Source organism: Peromyscus eremicus, chromosome 9 (assembly GCF_949786415.1).
Source record: "Peromyscus eremicus chromosome 9, PerEre_H2_v1, whole genome shotgun sequence".
NCBI lineage: Eukaryota > Metazoa > Chordata > Mammalia > Rodentia > Cricetidae > Peromyscus > Peromyscus eremicus.
In genome coordinates, this window is record NC_081425.1 from 3,121,621 (window position 1) to 3,143,953 (window position 22,333).

The 22,333-nt window shown below is 43.4% G+C and overlaps 1 protein-coding gene across 6 annotated transcripts in view; it reads left to right on the top strand.

Moving 5' to 3' along the window:
• The window catches only part of Dock9 (dedicator of cytokinesis 9), a 264,437-nt gene that overhangs the window by 121,015 nt on the left and 121,089 nt on the right, over nt 1–22,333 (top strand). For all 6 annotated transcript variants that reach the window (XM_059273181.1, XM_059273185.1, XM_059273183.1 and 3 more), the window contains exons 3-5: nt 12,906–12,995; nt 19,248–19,330; nt 21,525–21,594. In XM_059273181.1, the coding sequence (XP_059129164.1) occupies nt 12,906–12,995; nt 19,248–19,330; nt 21,525–21,594 (243 nt within the window). The remainder of the gene's footprint in view (nt 1–12,905; nt 12,996–19,247; nt 19,331–21,524; nt 21,595–22,333) is intronic.

Below are 22,333 nucleotides of genomic sequence, written 5' to 3' on the forward strand. Positions count from 1 at the left end.
GTCAGTAACATCCTGATTTCTATCCCCCCCCCCCCCCCCCCCGGTTCTTTTCCGCTTTTACTTACACACAACCGATAATTATCTACAAACCAGTGACCTGGAGAGGAAGCCAAGCGCCAGGACTTACAAAGGCCTGAAGTCTCTGATCTCATTTCCCATCTACCCTTTGGAAAAGAAAACATTTTCAGCACTGTTTTTTCCTGGATATATATTTTTTTTCCAAAAAAATCTCAGGACTTTGTTTTCTACTTTTTACTGAAAATGTTCTTTTTGTAAATTCCTTGAAAATTTGACAGCTGGAATTCAGTGTCCAACAATGTGATTTTATGTGAACATTATGGGATAGTAGTTCATGTCTAGGGCTAGACCTACCTGGAAAAGATATATGTAAAGTGTTTCCAAATTGACATTAGACAGGCCTTTAGGAAGCGAGAGTTTTCATTCTGTTCAAGTATAAGAAAGTGACTTGATAAGTTTGCATTATGGAATGATCCTTGAAAAGAATAATCGGCTTCTCAGGCAGGAAGTTGGCCTTTGAGCTTGGCTGAAGAGAGTATGTACTTAATGAATACTCGTGGCCTGTGCGAGGGATTCAGCAGCTTTGTCTGGTGCCTAGGGCTGTACACACAGACCAGAACCTCCGACTTCACACTATGAAGGCCGAGGAGAGGAGAGGAAAGCGTTGTGGAAACTTGTAAGAAGCTGGAGTTTAAAGCATGTTCATTGTTACCACACAAGTCACATTCCAGACAGCCTGGAACCTCAGAAGTCCACCCTGAGAAAGAAATGAGGGCCAACAGAAAGGATGAACTAACCACCAGTGTGGGAGATGGGAGCTGGTGGGCTCCTAGGAAGGAGAAGCAGGAGCACACACAGGACAGACGTGCACCAGGAACCAGGCTGTGGGTGTGGTACAGGTGTAGAGCTGCCGGCCTAGCGGGTGAGCGGCCCGGAGTTAATCCCAGCACCATAAAACAAAACACTGGGGGAACGTGATTCAGGAACCATCCTCACTTGAGTGCATCTGTACACTGCTGAGTGGACAGAGACTCTCCAGGGTGGAAACTGGGGGTCACAGAGTAGCTAGGGAGGGATACCCCCTGTTCCCAAGAGAGTCATTGTAAGACTCGGAAGGAACACGAGAAATGAGCTTTCCTTCTGCCTTCATCAGGGTCATCCTTCACAGTGTTGTAAGTTGTTCTTCGGAAGGCTTTTGTTGTTTTGGAGTTTTGGGTGTTTACTTAGAATTATTTTTAAATTCTTTTTTTTTTTTTTTGTTTTTTTTGATTTTCAAGACAGGGTTTCTCTGTGTAGCTTTGTGCCTCTCCTGGAACTCACTTGGTAGCCCAGGTTGGCCTCGAACTCACAGAGATCCGCCTGGCTCTGCCTCCCGAGTGCTGGGATTAAAGGCGTGTGCCACCACCGCCCGGCTATTTTTAAATTCTTGATAAAGTGTGTTTGTGGGCATGAGTGCCAGCGGAGGCTCGAAGCCTAGGAAGCCCCGGGGCTAGAGTTGTAGGTGGTTGTGAGCCACATGACCTGAGTGCTGGCAACTGAACTTAAACCTCTGAAGAGGATTGTAACCACTGAGCCATCTTTCCAGCCCCCCCCCCCGGGTGTTGTTTTGTTTTAACATGATTTTATTTTTTGTAAATTATTTGTGTATGTGAGTAGGGTTTGTGCACGTGTGTGCAGTTGTCTGAGGAGGCCAGAGAGCGTTGGATTCCCTGGAGCTGGAGTTACAGAGTTAGTCATTTGTAAACCAGCGAGGGGGTGCTAGGAATTGCTCTCGCCCTCTGCGAAGAGCAGTGTGAGTTGTTAACCACTGAGCCACCTCTCCAGCCCCTCTTTGGGGTTAAATGGAATTCTCTCTCCAGGCCCTTTACAGGTGAGCTAAGCATTGAGATGGGGGTGGGCTGGGAGAGGGGGGCACTTCTCTAGGTGAGCGGACCATGGGGGTTAAAGGCCAGGACAGGAACTTTGAGGTGTGTGGTGTGGGACGCCCTACATGAATTTGAGTTTCCAGGCTAGCGTGGTGCCGGAGCCACTCACGAACTGCTCGTGTGCTTTGAAACAAATGGCTGTGCTGGTCCTTGGAAAGCCGCCAGCCTTCTGTGCGCAGCCAGCCGGTGCAGCCCTGTTCCCAGAGCCCTCTGCTGCTGCGGCTTCAGTGTTGCACTGCATCCAAAGATGTTAATGTACAGACCAACCCAGTCACGTGACGTGTCCGGCAGGCATCAAAGGGACAGAGTTCTACAGACACACAACACCGTGCAGTTGGTCTTAGGCCTAGAGAAGGAGAGACAGGGAGCGGGGAGCTTTCCTGATCATAAGCGGTAGTTTGGAACTGGAGATAACTTTAAAACATTGATGTGGGTGCTGCATTCCTTTGGGCTGGCTGAACATATTAATAATTAAAAAAACAATCAAGCTAGGGCTTATCATGTGATGAAGGCAGTGGGCCCGGCCAGGGGACACCCGTCTCAAGAGCCCAGTGTCTTCTGGGTCACCTGGCGGTGCTTTGTGGCTGTGTTCATTTCTCTCCTCCTTCAGGTACCTTTCACCAAGTAGGAATTGTCCTTTTCCATGTAGACTGAACCACGATTTCTCAGACAAATGTATGAAATTTGCAGAGTTTTGAAGGGATAATCCTATGGATAAATAAAGCCAAAATAATGACAAATCTGGAATGCTCTACAGTAGATTGTGAGGAGAACTCTGCAAAGATGGTCACATTCTTTGGGCGTGGTGGCGCATTCCTATAATCCCAACGCTTGGGAAGTAGAGACAGAAGGAATTTCAAGGCCAGCTTTGGCTACCTAGTGAGTGTGAGGCTAGCCTAGGTTCCTTAAGACCCTGCCTCCTAGTGAAGGGCAGTTCTCTGACCTAGTGTCTCAGTAGTGACTGAGCCAAGGCTACCCGACCCAAGGTTGTCTGCCTAGTACCCCACCTCCCTTCCTCTGGGAAAGCAGCCACACTCCCTCTCCTGTCTGTCCTTGGTGTCTGTTTTTCTGCTGGAGTGAGGCCACTCCCAGCTTTCTGCTCCTGGGTCAGAGGAGACAAATACTTGGTCCCCATCCCTGCAGCTGGCTTGGGTTACAGCCCACCCGCTTCTCTGGGATCTCTTCTCTGGTTCATTGTTCTTAGGGTCCCTGGGGGAAGGGTGGACCTTTTGTTTCAGGCTTCTAATTAAAATCTTATAAAAAATGTTTTATATGCCCAGTGGATATGCATACTTCACCCCCCCCCCCCAGGAATTAAGAGTATTTTAAGTAGTTTAATGCCATTGTAAAGTGATTAATAAAATAACCAGCAGTGTGTGAGTGGAGAGGTGTTGAAAAGTAAAGATGGAACACAGCTGCATCCCTTTGACAGTATTCCTATTTCTTTAAATCCATATAGTGAATCTTTCCTCTTTTTGTTTCATTACCAAAAGTAACTTGAGCAGTGTAAGTCAAAGCAAATCCGATATTCATCTTTTCTCTTTTTACTGGATTTTTTTTCTCTCTTTTGGTTTCTCACAGATCGCTTGCTAGCACTCAGCTTAGCTGTTGGGAAGGGGTGGGACTTAGAATTCCATGTTCACAGAGCTGTGGAATTTCTGAACCACAGAGGAAACCTGGCGGTCCTAGAAGGCCAGTTTATGGATGGTGGAAAGTTCAGGCTTTCCCCAGCACTAGGCTGCGGGGAGGCAAACCTCCCCCAGGGCTCTTGGGTTTCCTGTCTTTCTATTCAAAACCCTCTTCCCAGTGTCACTGCTCAGCTGCTGCCCTAGGAAGTGTGATGAGATGATCAGATCAGATCGGCTTCACATTTCTCCTCCTTGGAAGCTTGAGCTTCTGGGTGGTGTGGGTGTGGGAGGGTGGGGCTGGGGGAGGGGGTGGAGAGAGGTGGGACAGTGGGGGATTCTTGGTCACATGTGTAAGATAGACCCTCTCATCCCCTTGGGATCTGGACTTGGGTTAGTTTAAAAATGGGGAGCTAAATTAAATCTCAGAAGATAGGATTGCAGTAGGTCTTGGGACAGAGCCAGGGCAGGGAGCTGCCAGGTCAGGAACTGTGGCCTCTCTGTGTTCCCCCAGGTGGCCCACACAGCCCAGAAGTTTCCTACTCTGACCTTGTAGCTCTAGACCATCAAAGTGTTTGCAGGGAATCATTTCAATCAAGAGAAAAGTTCTTAAAGTAAAATAATCTACTTGAATTTTTAAATTTCAAACCAGAGTGGGAGATGGTGGTATGTTTTGCTCTTCCTGGGTCTGGGGACAATGAAATGGTTCCATTTCATTCCATAAAAATGGAAAGTTTGTCTTGGGGGTTGCCAGTGTCCACACATCCTTCAAAGTGCCTTTGAGGGGGCACTTTGAAGTGCCCCCTCCAATTTCAACTATTCCACTGGTTCCTTGGGATTCCTTGTGAGAATCTAGTTTGTCTCTGGATAAGGTAACTAAGGATTTTTGTGTGTCAAAGGCTGCCAGTTTTTAACCATATAAAGTTACTTCTCATAGTAGCTGGAAAGCCGTTATTTCTAAATTGTGTTTTGAACTTGGAGGTGTCCATCTCAGTGGTTATTTGGCATGCTAACTATACTTTGCTTTACTCTTCAGATGCGAACCACATTTCATAGTATGAAAAAGTTCCCCCCTCCCCTTTCATAATTGAGTCTCCATTTCCCCAGATTCTCTGTCTGTGGGTTCAAACAACATCAGCTGAAAATATTTGGAGAAAAGGAGAGTATCTGAGCATGTGCAGGCTTTGTATAATTGTTCCCTAAATGGTGCAGCATGGCAGCTCTTTAGATATTATAGTCTTGTCTTGTCTTGTCTTGTAGTAGGTGTTAGAAATAATTGAGAGAAGTTGCATGGGATCTATTGAGATACCCACCTAAGGTAAAGGACTTGAGTATCTCTGGTTTTTATAGATAAGGGAGGTCTTAGACCCAGTCGTTCAAGGTCACTGAGGGATGAGTGTAATTTCTAAACATTAAAAGACTGGGGCTGGCCATTTGTATTAGAATGCCTTATAAACTATCTTGAATTAGTGTAGACTTGGAAGTTACATTACGTCAACCTCCCTTTAACCTCTAAGATTCCCCAGAGAAAGAGTAATGACTGTCCCCATTGCTGCAGATGAGGAAAATAAACTATGAAAGATTAGGTGATTTACATAATGTTACAAAGCAAGCAGGAGCCTAGTTAAGAAAACAGTGGGACTGCTATTTGCCATTTTTGATGTTGATTTTTGGAAATAGGATAAAGACCCATCGTTTAGCAAAAATAATTATTAGGGATAGGAATGAGGATATGAGCTCAGCATGGTTGCACACACTTTTGGTCTCAGCAGCACTCAGGCTGAAGCCGGAAGGTCATGGGCTAAGGGTCAGCCTGTGCTATATGGTAAAAGCCTGTCCACACAACCCCAAAAAGAACTACAGTATGAGAAGGAAACTTAGCTCATTGTTTAGAAGGGCTCTGGTACTCACTGAGTGTGACTCTTAGGAGACTGATTTGAACTTTTTATAAACCTGATAAATAAAACTATAGAAATTTAATGTTAATTGGTTTGGCATAGAGAAGACTATGGTCTGGATGTGACTTTTAATACACAAAAATCTATAGAGAGGTTAAAATAGGACATTTGCTTGTGCTATAGACATCCCTTGTCAATTTCTGTAATGGATCAGAGAGCTTTTGTCTTAATAGGAAAGCCTTATATGCAAGTAATGGATGGTGATTGGCGGTTCCCTTTTTCTATCCCCATTGACTGTTTTATTCATTCATTCCTGAAACATTTATCAAGTATTTATCTCAGAGATACAAGTAAGAGGGAGATGCCTCTTGGCCTTAAAGGAACTCAAAATCTAATAGAGGAAAAGGCATGTGCCTGCAGGAGAGTGCTAGATAATGGAACCAGCTGTTAAAACAGGTCTTGGACATTGTTTTAAGATTACTGAAATATAGGGTCAAATATCAGCTTTTCAGGTTCGTAGACCAGATATTTGATCAATATGACCAGAGTTGTTCAGACTCAAGGGAACTGACATGCATTTGCTGACTCCACAAGAAAAGCAAAATACTGTTTTATTAAAGTATGTTGGGATTTCAATAAAAAAGTCAAGCTGGCCATTTGTTTGCTTTGCATCTTTTCCCAGTAAGAAAATCAAAATGGGAAGTATGTTATAAACAAGTGGATTGTCCAGACAAATGGATTGTAGAGACTGGACTTAGAATGAAGGCAATGAGGATGGTAGCTGTGGCATTAATGGCAGCTGCTCCATTTGTGACAAGTCCACTAGACCCCCAGGGAATCTAACCTGATGGATTCCAACCTTGGTTTTTAAGTAGTGATAGGAAAAGTCTCCTATTATGCAAGTCCTATTCTTTCTGTGACCTGATTTTACCCCCGATTGATTAAAGTGGTAGGGTTTTAGTGTTTAATTGAAAGTCAATTGGAGTTCAAAGGCAGTTTTTGACATAGCAACTATGCTTAGTTCTAGGCCCTATCTATCTATCTATCTATCTATCTATCTATCTATCTATCTATCTATCATCCTGACCTCATGTATCCCAGGCTGGTCTGGAACTTGTTATGCTTCTGAGGATGACCCTGAACCTTTGGTTTTCCCCACCTCCACCTTCCAAGTGCTGGGGTTATAGGCATGTGCCACCAGGCTTTAGTCAGTGCTGGAGCAAACCCAAGGCTTTGTACATGTGAGGTAAGCACCCTACCAACTGAGCTCCATTCCCAATCCATCCCTGTGTTTTAAAGCACAGCTGATCTCATTTGTTGTGTTTTGGTTTTATCTTTAGGTGTCTCTCTCATTTGTTCTGAATACAACTTGAACTCATCCTTTACTATTTCAGCGTAAAGTCTGATACGCCTTTGTTTGATGTTCTGTTTTGTGGGATTTGGACCCTCTGCTCTTTTCTTTCATGTCATCCTGGAATGTAATGCTCTTCTCTGAATGTCCTTCTAGATGGAGTACTAGTTATGCTATGAGAACTTATTTTCTTCTTCATCAGACTGTATTGCTTAATGAGTGGCAGATATGTGTTATTAAATGTCTTAACACATATAACAAGGTTGGATACATAGGTAAATATTTATGCTGAGCCCTTAAATGATTGGTAGAATATTTTTCATGAAGGGAGGACACTACAAGTTGTATTTGGGATCTGGCTGATACTCACTTTTTATCCATTTTATGTGCATGACCTCTTTAGGGCACTGACTGAATAGAAGGTGATAATAGAAACCAGGTTGCAGCAGAATGTCTCTGAGGAGTGCTCTGTCCTGCGGGTGCAGCATTCTTCAGCACTGTGCCACTCAGCTGCTTCTGCTCTCTTACAACTGTGTCATCTGTCTGTTGAGTAACAAACCACCCAGAAGTCTAGTAACTTAACTGTATTGATTATGTCTCACAGTTCTGAATTCTGGTCAAGGGCCAGCTGACTGGTGTAGTTGAAAGTTTTCCTGTGTGCCGCCCTTCCTGCAGCCGCTTGGACAAGTAAACACATAGAGGCTTATATTAAGTACAAACTGCATGGCCATGACCTATAGCTCAATTTTCTTGCTAGCTAGCTCTTATAACTAAACTCAGCCCATTTCTATTAATCTATATGTTATCACATGTTCCTTAGCTTTACCTGTGTGCCATTACATGCTGCTCCCTGGATGGTGGGATGGCATCTCTTCTACCTCTGCCTTTCTTTTCCTGTTTCTCTCCTGGATTTTCTGCCTGCCTCTAAGCTGCCTTGCCATAGGCCAAACAGCTTTATTTATCAACCAATCAGAGCAACACATATTCACAGTGTATAGAAAGACACCCCACAGTAGACTGGTTCTGCTCTAGTTATCTAGGGAGGTCGTGTCTAAAATGGCCTCTTTACTCCTGTGATGTGTCTGCCTTGGGGGAGTGGAATTGTATAATATGGTCTTTCTCAATGGCCGTCTTATGTTTTTCCTAGTAGTCTCAAAATAGTAGAATTTTTAGAAATATATTTTCACCAGCCCTTTGAGACTTTCATAATGCAAACAATGCATTTTGACCATATTCACCCCTCCCCCCCAAGTCTTCCCACCTTCATCCCCACCCCACCCCAACTTCATGCCCATATGACCCCCTGAGTCCCCTTTGTGCTTCCTGTGTCTTCGCGGACATGGGACCGTTCACTGGAGCATGATCCATCTTCCAGGACCTTTATCCCTAAAGAAAACTGATTAGCCCACTGCCTCCAGCAGCAATCAACCGTCAATGGCTCTTCAGCTGTGGGGCTATGAGCCCATCCTCCCACCATGCTAGAATGTTGACTGTCTTGTGTTGACTATGTGTTCATGAATGCAGTGATCCTGTCATGCCCAGAATATACTTTCGTTTCAGTCAGTCCTACCCATTCTCTGGCACTTACAGTCTTTCTACTCCTTCATCCATTATGATTCTTGAATCTTTTTTGGGGGGAGGGGGTAATGCAGATGTCCCATTTGTGGCTGAGCACCTCACAGATGTGTGTTCTTCACACTTTTACCAATTGTGGGTTTCTACATTAACCAATGTCCATGGCACAAAGATGAGGTTTGGCAGCTGCAGAGACAGGGGGATTCTTTGTATGGCGCTTGGCTCAGCTTGGAAAGAGGAAGGAAGTAACTTTCCTAGAGGGTACCTTTGGAATGCACACGATGACTTTCCTACTTGGTTTTGGTAGTCCAAACCAGCCTGTATTCAGAGGAAGAGGAAGTAGCCTCCACCTTTTGGTATGAGAGCAGCATCCCTACAGTGAGGAAGGGTGAAGGGTCGGGCCACCTGGAGCCTTCCTTAGAGAGCATCTAAAATGGATCTGATGGAATGTAGTTCAAGAACTCAAATGTGACACTTAAGCCAGATGAGTGCTAAAGAAGCACAGCTAACATTTTTTTAAATGAAGTCTCTAGTGGGTGAAGATAGTGATTTCTAGTGGCAGAAAGTGATTGGTCAAAATCAGTTAGGAACTGATCACAAATGACTGATGTGTAAACCTAAATTTGAATCAAGTCTCAGCCTCTCTGTCTCTGTCTCCCCCCACTCCCACCCCCGTCTGTCTCTCTGTCTCTATATATTTCCCCCTACCCCAGACCATGTTCTGGTATGTGTCTGGTCTTGAACACATAGCAATCTCCTGACTTAGCCTTCCAGATGCTGAAATTATAGATGAGAATAACCAAGCCTGACTTAAATGTCTTTCTGTTGATTTAAAGTTGTTTTCTTTTTCAAATGAGAGCATAACAGCCTTTTATCCTAACAATCTAGAAGAGCTATTGACAATTATTTTTCTCACCCAAGGCAGGTGTTAAGGAATAATGCCTCATAATGACAGGTTCCTGAGTTCATAATTCTACTGGAAAATTTTTGTAACAAATTTTCTTTCTTTCTGGTGCTCTAATGTGAAGTGGGCTTGAAGCGACCTGATCATGGTTCTTTTTCTTCAGGTGATCCAGTTGGTGAAGGTCTCACATGTATAGTTAGATTTTAAAAAATGTGGAAGGAGCCGGTAAATCAAGCTAAGGAAATAACAGTGTCTGAGGACACAGAAGGTGCCCTTGTGTGAGATGCACAGACTTTGATGGTCAGTTTTCTCTATTGTAGTCATGGCTGGCTTGTAAGATTTTTGGCAGTCTGGGAAGACACGATGTTGTGTGAAGGCTTTTTGAACAGTTTACACCTCTTTCCCATGTTTATGATCATGTATCTCTCTAGCATACCTTGAAAACAGTTTTACAGTACAAATCAACATTTGTTTGAAATATTCACTAAGAAACCAAGACCCAGGGTCTTAAAACTTCCCCAGGGGCAGAGTAGACAAATAATTCACCTTCATAGAACTTGGGTGGAGGACAAGAGATGCACCCATCCCCTTTATATAGTAAGGAAGCCACCATCTAAACACGGGCTTTAAGACGGCGCTCCAAGATTGGTGTAATGTAAGCAAAGCGGAGCAGCTAGAGAATACATCCCAGGGAAGGCCTGGAAATCTGAAGCTGACTCTGATAGACCATCAGGTAGCAGCAGTTGACAGGTGGGATTGCAAGAAGCTCCAGAGCTTCTTTCTACCCAGCAAAGAAACAGTGAACAGAGCAACGAGCCACCCCACAGGGTGGAGAAAGTCTTTGGTAGGTACTCGTTCATTTCATTGTTCAAGATTAGCATCCATATTAAAGAACTGAAATACAATTAAACACACAAAATAAGTCAATTAATAAATAGACCAATGAATTCAGGAGTTCTCAGATGAAGAAGTATAAATGGCCAATAAATATGTGAAAATCTTTAAGGTATTTATCAGGCAGAAACAACTAGAAATTAGGTTGAGATTCCATCTTACCCCAGTAAGAGTGGCTACCATTAAGAAAACAGAAAGTGGGGGCAGGAGAGGTGGCTTAGTGGTTAAGAGCATTTGCTGCTCTTGTATAGGACTGGGGTTCAGTTCCCAGCACCCATGTGCTGGCTCACAACCATCTGTAACTTCAGCTTCAGGGAATCTGATGCCTTCTTTTGACCTCTAAGGGCACCAGGCATGCATATGGTGCACATACATACACATAGGCAAGACATTCATGCACATAGAATAAAGTAAATCTAAAAAGAAAGTGAGCAACAAAGGGTGGTGAGGATCTGAAAGAGAAATGGACCTATGTGCTGGTGGGACTGTGAATTAGAACAGCCACTGTGGAAGTCAGAATGGAGGTTCCTCAAAAATCTAAAACTAGAACTACCCACAGGATCTAGCTGTCCCATTCCTGGGGCTTATACATAGAGTAACTGAGGTTGGAATACCTTAAATCTGTTGGCTGCAGCACCGCTCACCATAGCCAACCTACCGATCAGCCTGGGGCTGTAAGGAAGTGTGGTCGGATTCACAGTGGAGTATTATTCAATCATAAAGAGCAAAAGTGGGTTGTTTTCACAGAAATGGAGCTGTGGCAGCAAGAGAAGCAAGGCGGACACAGGAAGCAAATGTCACACCTTTTCTATCATATCTAGAATCTAGAGGTGTTTTGTTGTTGTTTGCTTTTTAAAGAGTCTGGGAAGAAAGAGAGGCTGGAGCAAGGACAAGAGAAGGGTAATGGGCGTGTCTGAACACAATCACAGTGTGTGGTGTATACCTACGGAGATTGAACACAAATCACAGTGTGTGGTGTATACCTACGGAGATTGAACACAATCACAGTGTGTGGTGTATACATACGGAGATTGAACACAAATCCCAGTGTGTGGTGTATACCTACGGAGATTGAACACAAATCCCAGTGTGTGGTGTATACATACGGAGATTGAACACAAATCACAGTGTGTGGTGTATACATACGGAGATTGAACACAATCACAGTGTGTGGTGTATACCTACGGAGATTGAACACAAATCACAGTGTGTGGTGTATACCTATGGAGATTGAACACAATCACAGTGTGTGGTGTATACATACGGAGATTGAACACAAATCACAGTGTGTGGTGTATACATACGGAGATTGAACACAATCACAGTGTGTGGTGTATGCATACGGAGATTGAACACAATCAGTGTGTGGTGTATACATACGGAGATTGAACACAATCAGTGTGTGGTGTATACATACGGAGATTGAACACAAATCACAGTGTGTGGTGTATACCTACGGAGATTGAACACAAATCACAGTGTGTGGTGTATACCTACGGAGATTGAACACAAATCACAGTGTGTGGTGTATACATACGGAGATTGAACACAATCAGTGTGTGGTGTATACATACGGAGATTGAACACAATCACAGTGTGTGGTGTATACATACGGAGATTGAACACAATCACTGTGTGTGGTGTATACATACGGAGATTGAACACAATCACAGTGTGTGGTGTATACATACGGAGATTGAACACAATCACAGTGTGTGGTGTATACCTACGGAGATTGAACACAAATCACAGTGTGTGGTGTATACCTACGGAGATTGAACACAATCACAGTGTGTGGTGTATACATACGGAGATTGAACACAATCACAGTAGTGGTGTATACATACCTCCGTGGCATTTCACTATGGCATAGTGATATCCATTATTTTTAGTCATTGTCTGTGGATCCTAATAAAATTTGCCTGAAGATCAGAGAACAGAACAAGCCACTGGATTAAACATAGAGGCCAGGCAGTGGTGGCATACACCTTTAATTCTAGCACTTGGGAGGCAGAGATCCATCTGGATCTCTGTGAGTTCAAGGCCACACTGGAAACAGAGCCTGGCAGTGGTGGTACACACCTTTAATGCCAGTACTGGGAAGCAAACACACCTTTAATCCCAGCACTAGAGAGGTTGAGACAGGAAGTGATGTGGTGGGCAGAGAAAAGTATTATAAGACGTGAGGAGACAGGAACTAAAAACTTTTCAGCTAAGGAACCCATTTTGGCTAGAAGGCTTTTTCAGGCTGAGGAGTTGGTGAGGTAAGAGGTGATGGTTGTGACTTGTTCCTTTGTCTCTCCAATCTTTCATCATTTACCTCAATATCAGACTCCAGGTTTTTTATTAAAAGACCTTTTGGAATTTGAGCAACAAATGTTTAAGTCTGTGCTAATAAAATACAAAAAAAAAAAATTGTAAGACTGAAATCTCCTGCATCAAAAATAGCTCTAATCTTCAGAGGCAAGAAGTAGCTTTCTTGGTCTGTAGATTCATGTAATAATTAGTGATCAATTAGCCTGCCCTGCTACCTCGTCTGGGCATTGGAACTTCAAAATGTCACTGGATCTGTCGTGAGTGACCTGAGGAGGCAGCTGTCCTCACCCGCTGGGGGAAAGTGGAGGTATTTCATGGGCTTTGGTCCTATTGCAGGCCCTCAGCTGCAGTGAGCCTGGCCGTCAGTCTTCACCAGCTCCTCCTGTGTTCTCTTCACAGACGGCTGTCCTGAGGCGGCAGGGGCGGTATGTACGGTCCACGGTCCCCTCGAACGCAGAGGAGGAGGCACAGAGCTTATTTGTCACTGAGGTAGGTTTTCATGTTCTCTGCGTCATGTGCATTATAAAGACGTTTCCCTCCACCCCTACCTTTTCACTAAATCTTCTTCTTCTGAATGCTGTCAAAGAGGTAATGACATTTATATGACAGAATTAAAATAGAAAGTTTCGGGTGTGTAGAATGGACGGAAATGTTTGCAGAGCTCATTTGTAATTCCCAAATACCTATTTCTACAGAGTTTTTCTTGGGGACATAGGCTAAAGGGTAACTGGTAAATGGAACCCTGTCATCAGTACAGTTTGTAATGGTCAATTCAGAAATACATTTTGGGTTCTTTTGCTTCCTGGTATGTTTGTATTTGCAGGTTAGGTTAAGGACTAGAACCAGGTGATTATAGGCACACCTGACTATCTCTGACCTATGTGAGATATAATCACAGTCTTTCTTGTTTGAACACACAAATAATAACCTGAACAAAGAGAAACCGTCACCAACCAGAAGCATGGCTTTGGCTCCCTGTGTGTTTGCTTATTCCTCCAGCTGTTTTTAGGTAGAAGAAACTAATTAGTTTCTGGAATTTTGTTTCGTGAAATGCCTCTTCCTTTAGAAATGAGTTTGGGGGCCCAGCAAGATGACCCAGTAGGTAAGGGTGCCTGGCAACACCAGTTTGATCCCCAGGACCCCACACGTAAAAGGAGAAAACCAACTCTACAGGGTGTCCTCTGATTTTCACACCTGTGCTCTCTCTCTCTCTCTCTCTCTCTCTCTCTCTCTCTCTCTCTCTCTCTCTCTCTCTCTCTCACACACACACACACACACACACACACACACACACACACTATATTTAAAAATGAGTTGGCCCAATTTTTAGATGATATTTAGATGAGATACATTGCCATTAGTAAAACTGCAAATAAGGTGTGCTTTTTAAAGTGAAGACCAGTTAAATAACAATTTTGTTTTACTAGAGATTTAAAAATAAAAAGTCTGCGTATAAAATGTTTAAAGCAGTGTTCTGTCACTTCCTAAAGGTTATGTCCTGCTTCATTTCCTTCTCCACCACATTAGCACCTTTAATTTCACACACACTGGGTATGTTTACAAGGTATGTTTACACAGACTTCCATACACACACTAGGTATGTTTACACAGACTTCCATACACACACTAGGTATGTTTACACAGACTTCCATACATACACTAGGTATGTTTACACAGACTTCCATACATACACTAGGTATGTTTACACAGGCTTCCATACACACACTAGGTATGTTTACACAGACTTCCATACATACACTAGGTATGTTTACACAGGCTTCCATACACACACTAGGTATGTTTACACAGACTTCCATACATACACTAGGTATGTTTACACAGGCTTCCATACACACACTAGGTATGTTTACACAGGCTTCCATACACACACTAGGTATGTTTACACAGACTTCCATACACACGCTAGGTATGTTTACACAGACTTCCATACGCACACACACACACACACACACACACACACACACACACACACACACACAGGGTATGTTTACACAGGCTTCCATACACACACTAGGTATGTTTACACAGACTTCCATACACACACTAGGTATGTTTATAGAGATATGAACAATTCTTTAAAGGCAGGCTTTGGCAAAAATGTGACTTCAGACAAAACCTGCCCTGCAGACATTTTCGTGACTAAGGTTTTATTAATCCATGGCCTTGCCCATCTGTTTACTTGTTGGGCTGTAGTCATAATACAACTGACTTGAGATAAGGTGACCCTGAAAGCTCATGGTGTTAGGACTGTCTGGACTTCCCAGAACGTTTGCTGACTTCTGCCTTAGAGCATGTGGAGAAATTATCACTCAGTCCTCCCAACTCTTTAAAAAAGTTTTGTTTTGTTTTTGTTTGTTTGTTTTTTATGGTGGGGGTAAACCCTCAGTTACATTTTTTAAAGATTTGTCTGTTCTTTTAAAATTATTTCTTTTGATTGTTTTACCTGCATGTATACATGTGTACCACGTTCATGTTGGTGCCCATGGAAGTCACAGAAGGGTGTTGGAATCCCTGGAACTGGAGTTATGAATGGTTGTAAATCGATGCAGGTGCTAGGAACTGAACCCAAATCCTCTGCAAGAGCAACAAGTGTTCTTAACTCCTGAGCCATGTCTCCAGCCCAAGTTATTTTATGAGTATGAATGTTTGTATGTGCGCGCACACACACACGCGTGTGTCATCTGTGTGCGTGTGTGTCATGTGTCTGCAGTGCCAGCAGAGACCAGAGAGGGCATCAGGTCCCCTGGACCTGGAGTTACAGATGGTCGTGAGCCACTGTGTAGGTGCTGGGAATTGAACCTGCGTCCTCTGTATGAATACCCAGTGCTCTTAGCCACTGGGCCATCTCTCCAGCCCCTCAGTTAAGTATTTGAATCACTTCAGGCTAAACAATCCCTGATCCATCCTGAGCTGCTGGAGCCCATGTGACTTAACTGTGTTATGTCTTTTCCATCTGCTCTCCACCCTCTAGTCTAGAGGACAGTGAACTTGTAAACAACAACAACAAAACAAACAAACAAACAAAACAAATACCTTCATATGCCTGTCACTCTGACTTCACATTCTTGTTGAGGTTCTCACGTCTGAAAGGTGAGCTAACGTTGGGTCACATGCCTACCTATTTGGACATGGTTTTCTTATTAGACCCCTGAGGGAATCTGTTATGTCAAGACTTTCTGGAGTCACACAGGGTGGCGCGTGCTTTGCTTGGTGCCTCTGCCTTGGGATTTAGCCAGTGCCTACAATTAGATAGGCACCGGCACTTGTTGAGTGAATCTTTAGGTAGTTTAGAATGCCTGATGCTTTCTGCAGTTCCTTTGATTTTACATTTGCTTAGTGTGTGTGTGTGTGTGTGTGTGTGTGTGTGTGTGTGTGTGTATGTGTGTACACATGTACATGCGTACCACAATGCATACATGGAGGTCTGAATGCATCTTGCAAGAGTTCATTTCTCTTCTTCCACCGTGGGCTTCGGAGGGTTGAACTCAGGTCATCAGGCTTGGTGGCTAGTTCCTTTACCACTGAGTCTTTACTACCTAGTTCCTTACAAGTTTAAATATGTAGGCGTTATATTTCCCCATTTTGGTTAAAGTTGTAAACACATGGGTATTCAAATACTCCACTCATAAGAACATTTGCACTCTCTGCCTTGGCCTCCCCCCTTGCTCTTAGTTTGCTGTACATACGCTGTACCTCAGGATGGTTTAACGTCTGCTTAGAAAGTTGGTGGTGCAACTTTTGCTACAGTTCTTGAGAGACCATCATGGCCAGATGAAGAGAATAGTAGAATACTACAGAGTCAGGCCTGCCTCCACGGGGCCGGCAGACCACAGGCAGCTGTAGGAAAACCCATAACTATGTGTGACTTTTCAAACCATATTCTGTGGCTTTGGAATCTAATTTTGAATGTGGTTATCTGATGTCCAGGTGTGAAAGTTTTGCTGGAAATGGTGAAAAAGTATTTGTTAGAATAAAATAACATTTGAAAATGTTTACTATTGCGTGGTCAAATGGAGAGAAGTTGCTCACCTCCCCTGGCTGACTCTGCCCTTGGCCTTTCTCTCCTGTTTATTCTACCTCCAAAGAGTAATCTAGAACACCCACACTCCCTTCCCTTCGTATCTTTTCAAGCAAAGTTGCTTACTGTGAAGCCTGGCATAGAAAAATAGAAATTAAAAAGCAGCACCCACTGTTTTTACTGTTGTGAGTTGGTGGCTGCTCGGGTGGAGGCTGTGACACAGACCAAACAATGGGTGTAAATGAGCTGGGACAAGAATAGGGACTTGGTTCTAAAGCGTTAGGCACAGACAGTTTTACCCCCCACCCCCAAAATAGCACAAATACGTCTTTTCACATGCTCTTTTTCTGTACTCAGTTTTGTGTATGTCAAGTCAAGAGCTAACTATCTAGAATTTCACATGACCTAAGCTGACGTTAACAAGCTGGACCTTCAGCTACCAAATTCCACTCATTCATATGTGAAGATCTGACTGATGTAGCCTTGTTCATCTTAAGACTACACAGCCCTCAGATGGGTGCCGACATGCCAGACGGGCGATGAAGGACACCATGCCCCTCCTTGTAGTCATGTAGTGAGGAAGTTCTGATGTAGTGTGTGAACACTAGTGTCATTAAAAGAAGCTTAGCAGTGGAGTGAGTGCCCCATACAGTACACACACACACACACACACACACACACACACACACACACACACAGGTAAAAAGACCATGATGCCATGTGAGTTGGAGTCTACATCTTTCCTCCTCATAACCTTACTCTATCACTTAGGAATGTGAAGAAAAACCAAGGACAGATTTAAGTGACAGTACTAACAGCTCTAGTTCTATTAGTAAACATGAAAGGGTCTTGAGGCTCATGCACCTAAGACATATGGCCTCTTCCCAAACCATGTGCTAATGGTCAGCGGGTACAGGCACCTGCTGCTAAGCATGCTGGCCTGAGTTTGACCCTCCAGACCCATATGGTGGAGGGAGAGCATTGACTCTGGCAAGTTGTCCTCTGCCTCTGAAAGGACCCACATACCGCGGAGACTCCCTCCCAAACCTGGATTAGGCACAAACCACACCCAAACACCTGTTTTCACAGAGAGATCCTTTATTAAGTAGGGAAAAAAAATTAAAGTAGCTGCTTTCTGACTTAGAAAACAGCAGCAAATGACCTTGTAGGTGTAATTTTTTTTTTAAAGATTTATTTATTTATTATGTATACAGCATGTATGACTGCAGGCCAGAAGAGGGCACCAGATCTCAATATAGATGGTTGTGAGCCACCATGTGGTTGCTGGGAATTGAACTCAGGACCTCTAGAAGAGCAGTCAGTGCTCTTAACCTCTGAGCCATCTCTCCAGCCCCTGTAGGTGTAATTTTTAAGAAGAGAAAAAGGAGAGGTCTCTGTTAGAGTGGGCTAGGATGCCATGGTATGCTTTGATTGGACATGTTTGTAAATGGGTTTTTCTTTGGGCCGCCAGCTCACAAAAAAAAACATAGATACTTATTATAAATTATAAAAGCTCAGCCGATAGCTTAGGCTTGTTTCTAACTAGCTCTTATAACTTAAATTAGCCCACTTCTATTAATTTACTTTCTGCCTCACAGTTTTATTACCTCATCTCCATAGTGCCCAAACTGCTTACTCTGTGTCTCCTGGCATCTCTGTCTTCTTCTTCCCAGTGTCCTCTCTGCCCAGCAAAGCCTGCCTAGCTATTGGCTGTTCAGCTTTTTGTCAAACCAATCAGAGTGACACATCTTCACAGTATACAAAAAGATTATTCCACAACACATGTTAATTAGGTGAGCCAAAGGGGCTTTTGATTGCTGGACTTCGGTAGTCAGCCTGAGGAATTAGTCTGGCGTAAGAAAACGTCCAAATGAGGAACAGACCTTGATGGCTAGCTTTAGGGACATAATCTGTGGTTTATAAGGAAGGGGGATGGGGATGGGCAAGGCCGGCCTGCACCATATTTGCCAAGTCCAGGCCTGCTAGAGTCCTCCAGCCTCTACATGAGCGCATTCCCCACAGACAAATAAATAAATGCAGCTGTCTTAGTAATTTTTCCATTGCTCGACCAAGGTAGCTTATAGAAGAGTTTATTGGGGTCATATAGTTCAGAAGGAGAGTCCATGACCCTTGTGGCGGGGAGAATGGTAGGCAGGCATGGTGTGGAGGCAGTAACTGAGAACTCCCATCTCGATTCACAAGCATGAGCCCGAGTGAGAGGCTTTGGGAATGGTGCAGGCTTTTGAAATCTCAAAATTCTATACCCTCCAGTGATACACCTCCCCCAACAAGGCTACACTCTAACAAAACCACACCTCCTAATCTTTTACAAGCAGTTTCACCGACTAGGGACCAAACATTTAAATATATGAGCCTCTGGGGGGCAATTCTCCTTCAAACCGCTATAGCACCATAACTATTTTTTTTTATAAAAACAAATGATTATAAGCCAGGAATAGTAATTGCTATTTCAATGTCACCATATAAAAGCTGCTGTCAGATCATTAATATTGATAACTTGAAACAGCATTTTTCCCAAGGGTCATGTTTCACTGGTTCAAAGTCTTACACCTCGTGGGAGACTCTGCAGGTAGAATTTTGACAGCCCATGATTGATGGCAGAACTTTGGTATGTCTCTAGGGTCTGACTCCCCAGAAAGTCACCTGACTTTGTTTCTCTGGTTTGTCTAAATCCCGAACAGTGCATCAAAACCTACAACTCTGACTGGCATCTTGTGACCTATAAATATGAAGATTACTCAGGAGACTTTCGACAGCTTCCGAGGTGAGTCCCTTGTCAGATGGACACATGAGGACACGTGGTCTTCAGGCTTGTGTGCTCAGGAAGGTGTGTGGCTTCATCTGCGTAGTCAGAGTGATTGTGAAGGTACAGACGATTGTGAGGCTGGCTGTCATACCCTGATGGGGTAGACAGCATGAGAACATATAGGTGACTTAATCCTGCTCTGAAATTCTGTTTGGAGACCAGAAGGTTTTCACTAAGGTGTATAAAGATAAGGCCACTATATTGAAATATTCTGCAGTATGGTTTTATGTTTATTGGACTGACCACTTTTTGTTAGCATTTATTAATTGTATGAAGTAATGAGTTTCATCATGACATTTCATCCATGTATATAATACTCTGATCATCTTTAATCCAACTTTACCTCCCACTGTTCAGTTTTCACACGCTCCTTCCACCTTCTCATGTTCACGTCTTCCTTTTTATTGACATACGTCCACACACACGATCCAGGGATCATAATCACATTTTCATACACGCATACACTGTGCTTTGAGCATATTCTCTGCTGTCCACCACTTTCCCCATTCCTGTCTGACCCTTACCTCCTCAAGCACATTCTTTTATGTCATCTATGCCTCCGTGGTTTTTATGTATCTATATAAAATTTAGGCACCACATATGGGAGAAAGCATGTATTTGTGTTTCTGAGATGGGCGTAATTTCCGCAATATGACTATTTCCAGTTGCATTCATTTTTTTAGGACTGAAAACAATTTCATCTTATGTATCCTTTCCTCTGTTGACAGACACCTAGGTTGGTTCCATCTTAATTCATGAGAATAGTCCTCTCTCTCTCTCTCTCTCTCTCTCCCTTCCTCCCCCCTCTTTCTCTCCCCCACCCCTCCACCTTAGGTGTCTGTGTCTGTATGTTTCTTCAAAAGAATATTTTGGAAAAGAAACTATCTATAGTAAATAAATACTGTTCTGAGAAAGTAACTCTGATACAATGTTTTTCCAGGTCAATTCCTTACCTGCTTTGAAACTTTAACTGAGAGCATACCAAAAGCAATTGTGTTCAGATAGGTTTGTCATCAAGGGAAGCAGGTGGAGAGGGCTGTTAGAAAACAACACGTTCCAGACACAGCTGCGAAGGGAAGTGTGATTGGTGCTGGAAACAGAGCAAATGGAGACAGGCTGTTTTCAGGGTCACTATCACTACTGAAAATCTTGGTGAACCCAAATTAATGCATTCTTTGGTTTGTTGCGTCTGCGAGATCTTGGGCCCTTTGTACTTTTCTCCCTGGACCTCGCTGTTTGTTTTTCCTATGTGTGTGGCTCAGCAACTCCTTAGAGTGTTCAGCCAACTTCCTGATCACCTCTTTTTAAACATCAGAACTCCCTGCCAATGTTATTTTCTCCACATGGATGGGCTCCTTAGCTCTGTAGTTGCCCAATTCTCACTTGGGGATTTGGGAATGATTCCTATTTAATCCAATAAATCTACCTTCCTTGGGTGTCTTGCTCAGACTATGCCCATGTTGAAAGATAACTGACTACATGTATTCTTTGTTTACTATGGGGTAGATTTTAACTGTTGGTTGATTTTGCCATTGAGCATTAATAAGAATTTCTAACTGAATGGAGCATTGTAATTAGGATCACAGACTCTGGGTTTTGTCTGGGTTCGCTTTGCTCTCTATAAGCCTCAGTTTCCTCCTGATTAGTAGTTGGACAAGGGCTCCCACCAGCTTAAATGAGTAAGTGAGAGGGCGTGTGTAAAGTACCCAGCATGCCTAGCACATAGCTATTCATGTAATTGCAGCTACTGCTGCTGTGGTCGTCAGTACTGTCCATCACTAATTATTTCATCACCCTCCATCGTTAATCACTTAAAATTCTGTGACCCCTAATTCTTTTCTCAGTCATATTTTATATTAAATTTTCCCCACCAAGTCTTCTAATTAGTACACAATCCACTTTCTTCCATTTAATAGGCCTCCTAGCGCTAGCAAGCTGTGTCTCCATTTCTCCAGTTCTACAGGTCTACGGTGCTGTGCGGACCTTCGACTGGGGTCCCTTGTCTCATTGAAAAGCAAGGGCATAGACTGCGTTATTCTTTACCTTAGGGGCCACTGTTGGGCTTGTTACAGGCTGGCTCTTCTGATGGATGGAGACATAGACTCTATTGATTATGCAATTACAAAGCAAGTTTTCTTTCTTGTTTTTCAAGCAAACTGGCCAAGTTGGATAAACTTCCAGTTCACGTCTATGAAGTTGATGAGGAGGCCGACAAAGATGAGGTGGGGTTCCTGCTCTCTCCTGCCTCTCTCCTCACTTGAGTCTCTGATTGTGCAGGCTTCGGGAGAAGTGCCGACCTTTAACCCAAACAGGAACTGGGATGTTTAGTGAAGCAAAGGAAGAATTTTTTTAAAATATATTTTTGGGTTGTCTTAAGGTTCCTACTGTATCTTGACTGCTCAGTACCTCATGTTCTCTGACTTGCGTTTTGTTCTGAGATCATTTGCAAAGATTTGGATCAGATCTGGCCACACTGTTAAAAGATACCACGATGACTTAGACCTTGAATTTAGACAGTTTTTCAACAGGGTCTCTTCCCCTGGCAGCCCATGGAAGTAAAATGGTTATCTCTCCAGTGACGGTTTTAGCGCAGGCTGACGTTAATAAGCTCCCTAACTCTTGGAGAAAAGAGGTACTTAGAGAAGTGTAGAAAGAGTGTGGGGCCTTATACTTGTCTGCTCAGAAAGGGAATCCCCATCGTGAGTTTAGACTCCTTCCCCCTTTCCTTAGCTGTACACTGAGTACAGCATTAACCATCTTTAGAAGTTAATATTCATGGAGCAACTTGTTTTAGAAATAATTCTCAGAAAGTTAATGTGGCTCACGGTAAACACCTTTAATCCCACCACTCCCTGGGCAGAGGCAGGTGGATCTCTGTGAGTTAAGGCCAGCCTGGTCTACATAATGAGTTCTAGGCCAGCCAGGGCCACACAGTCTTTTTTAAGGATGCTGATTATAGGA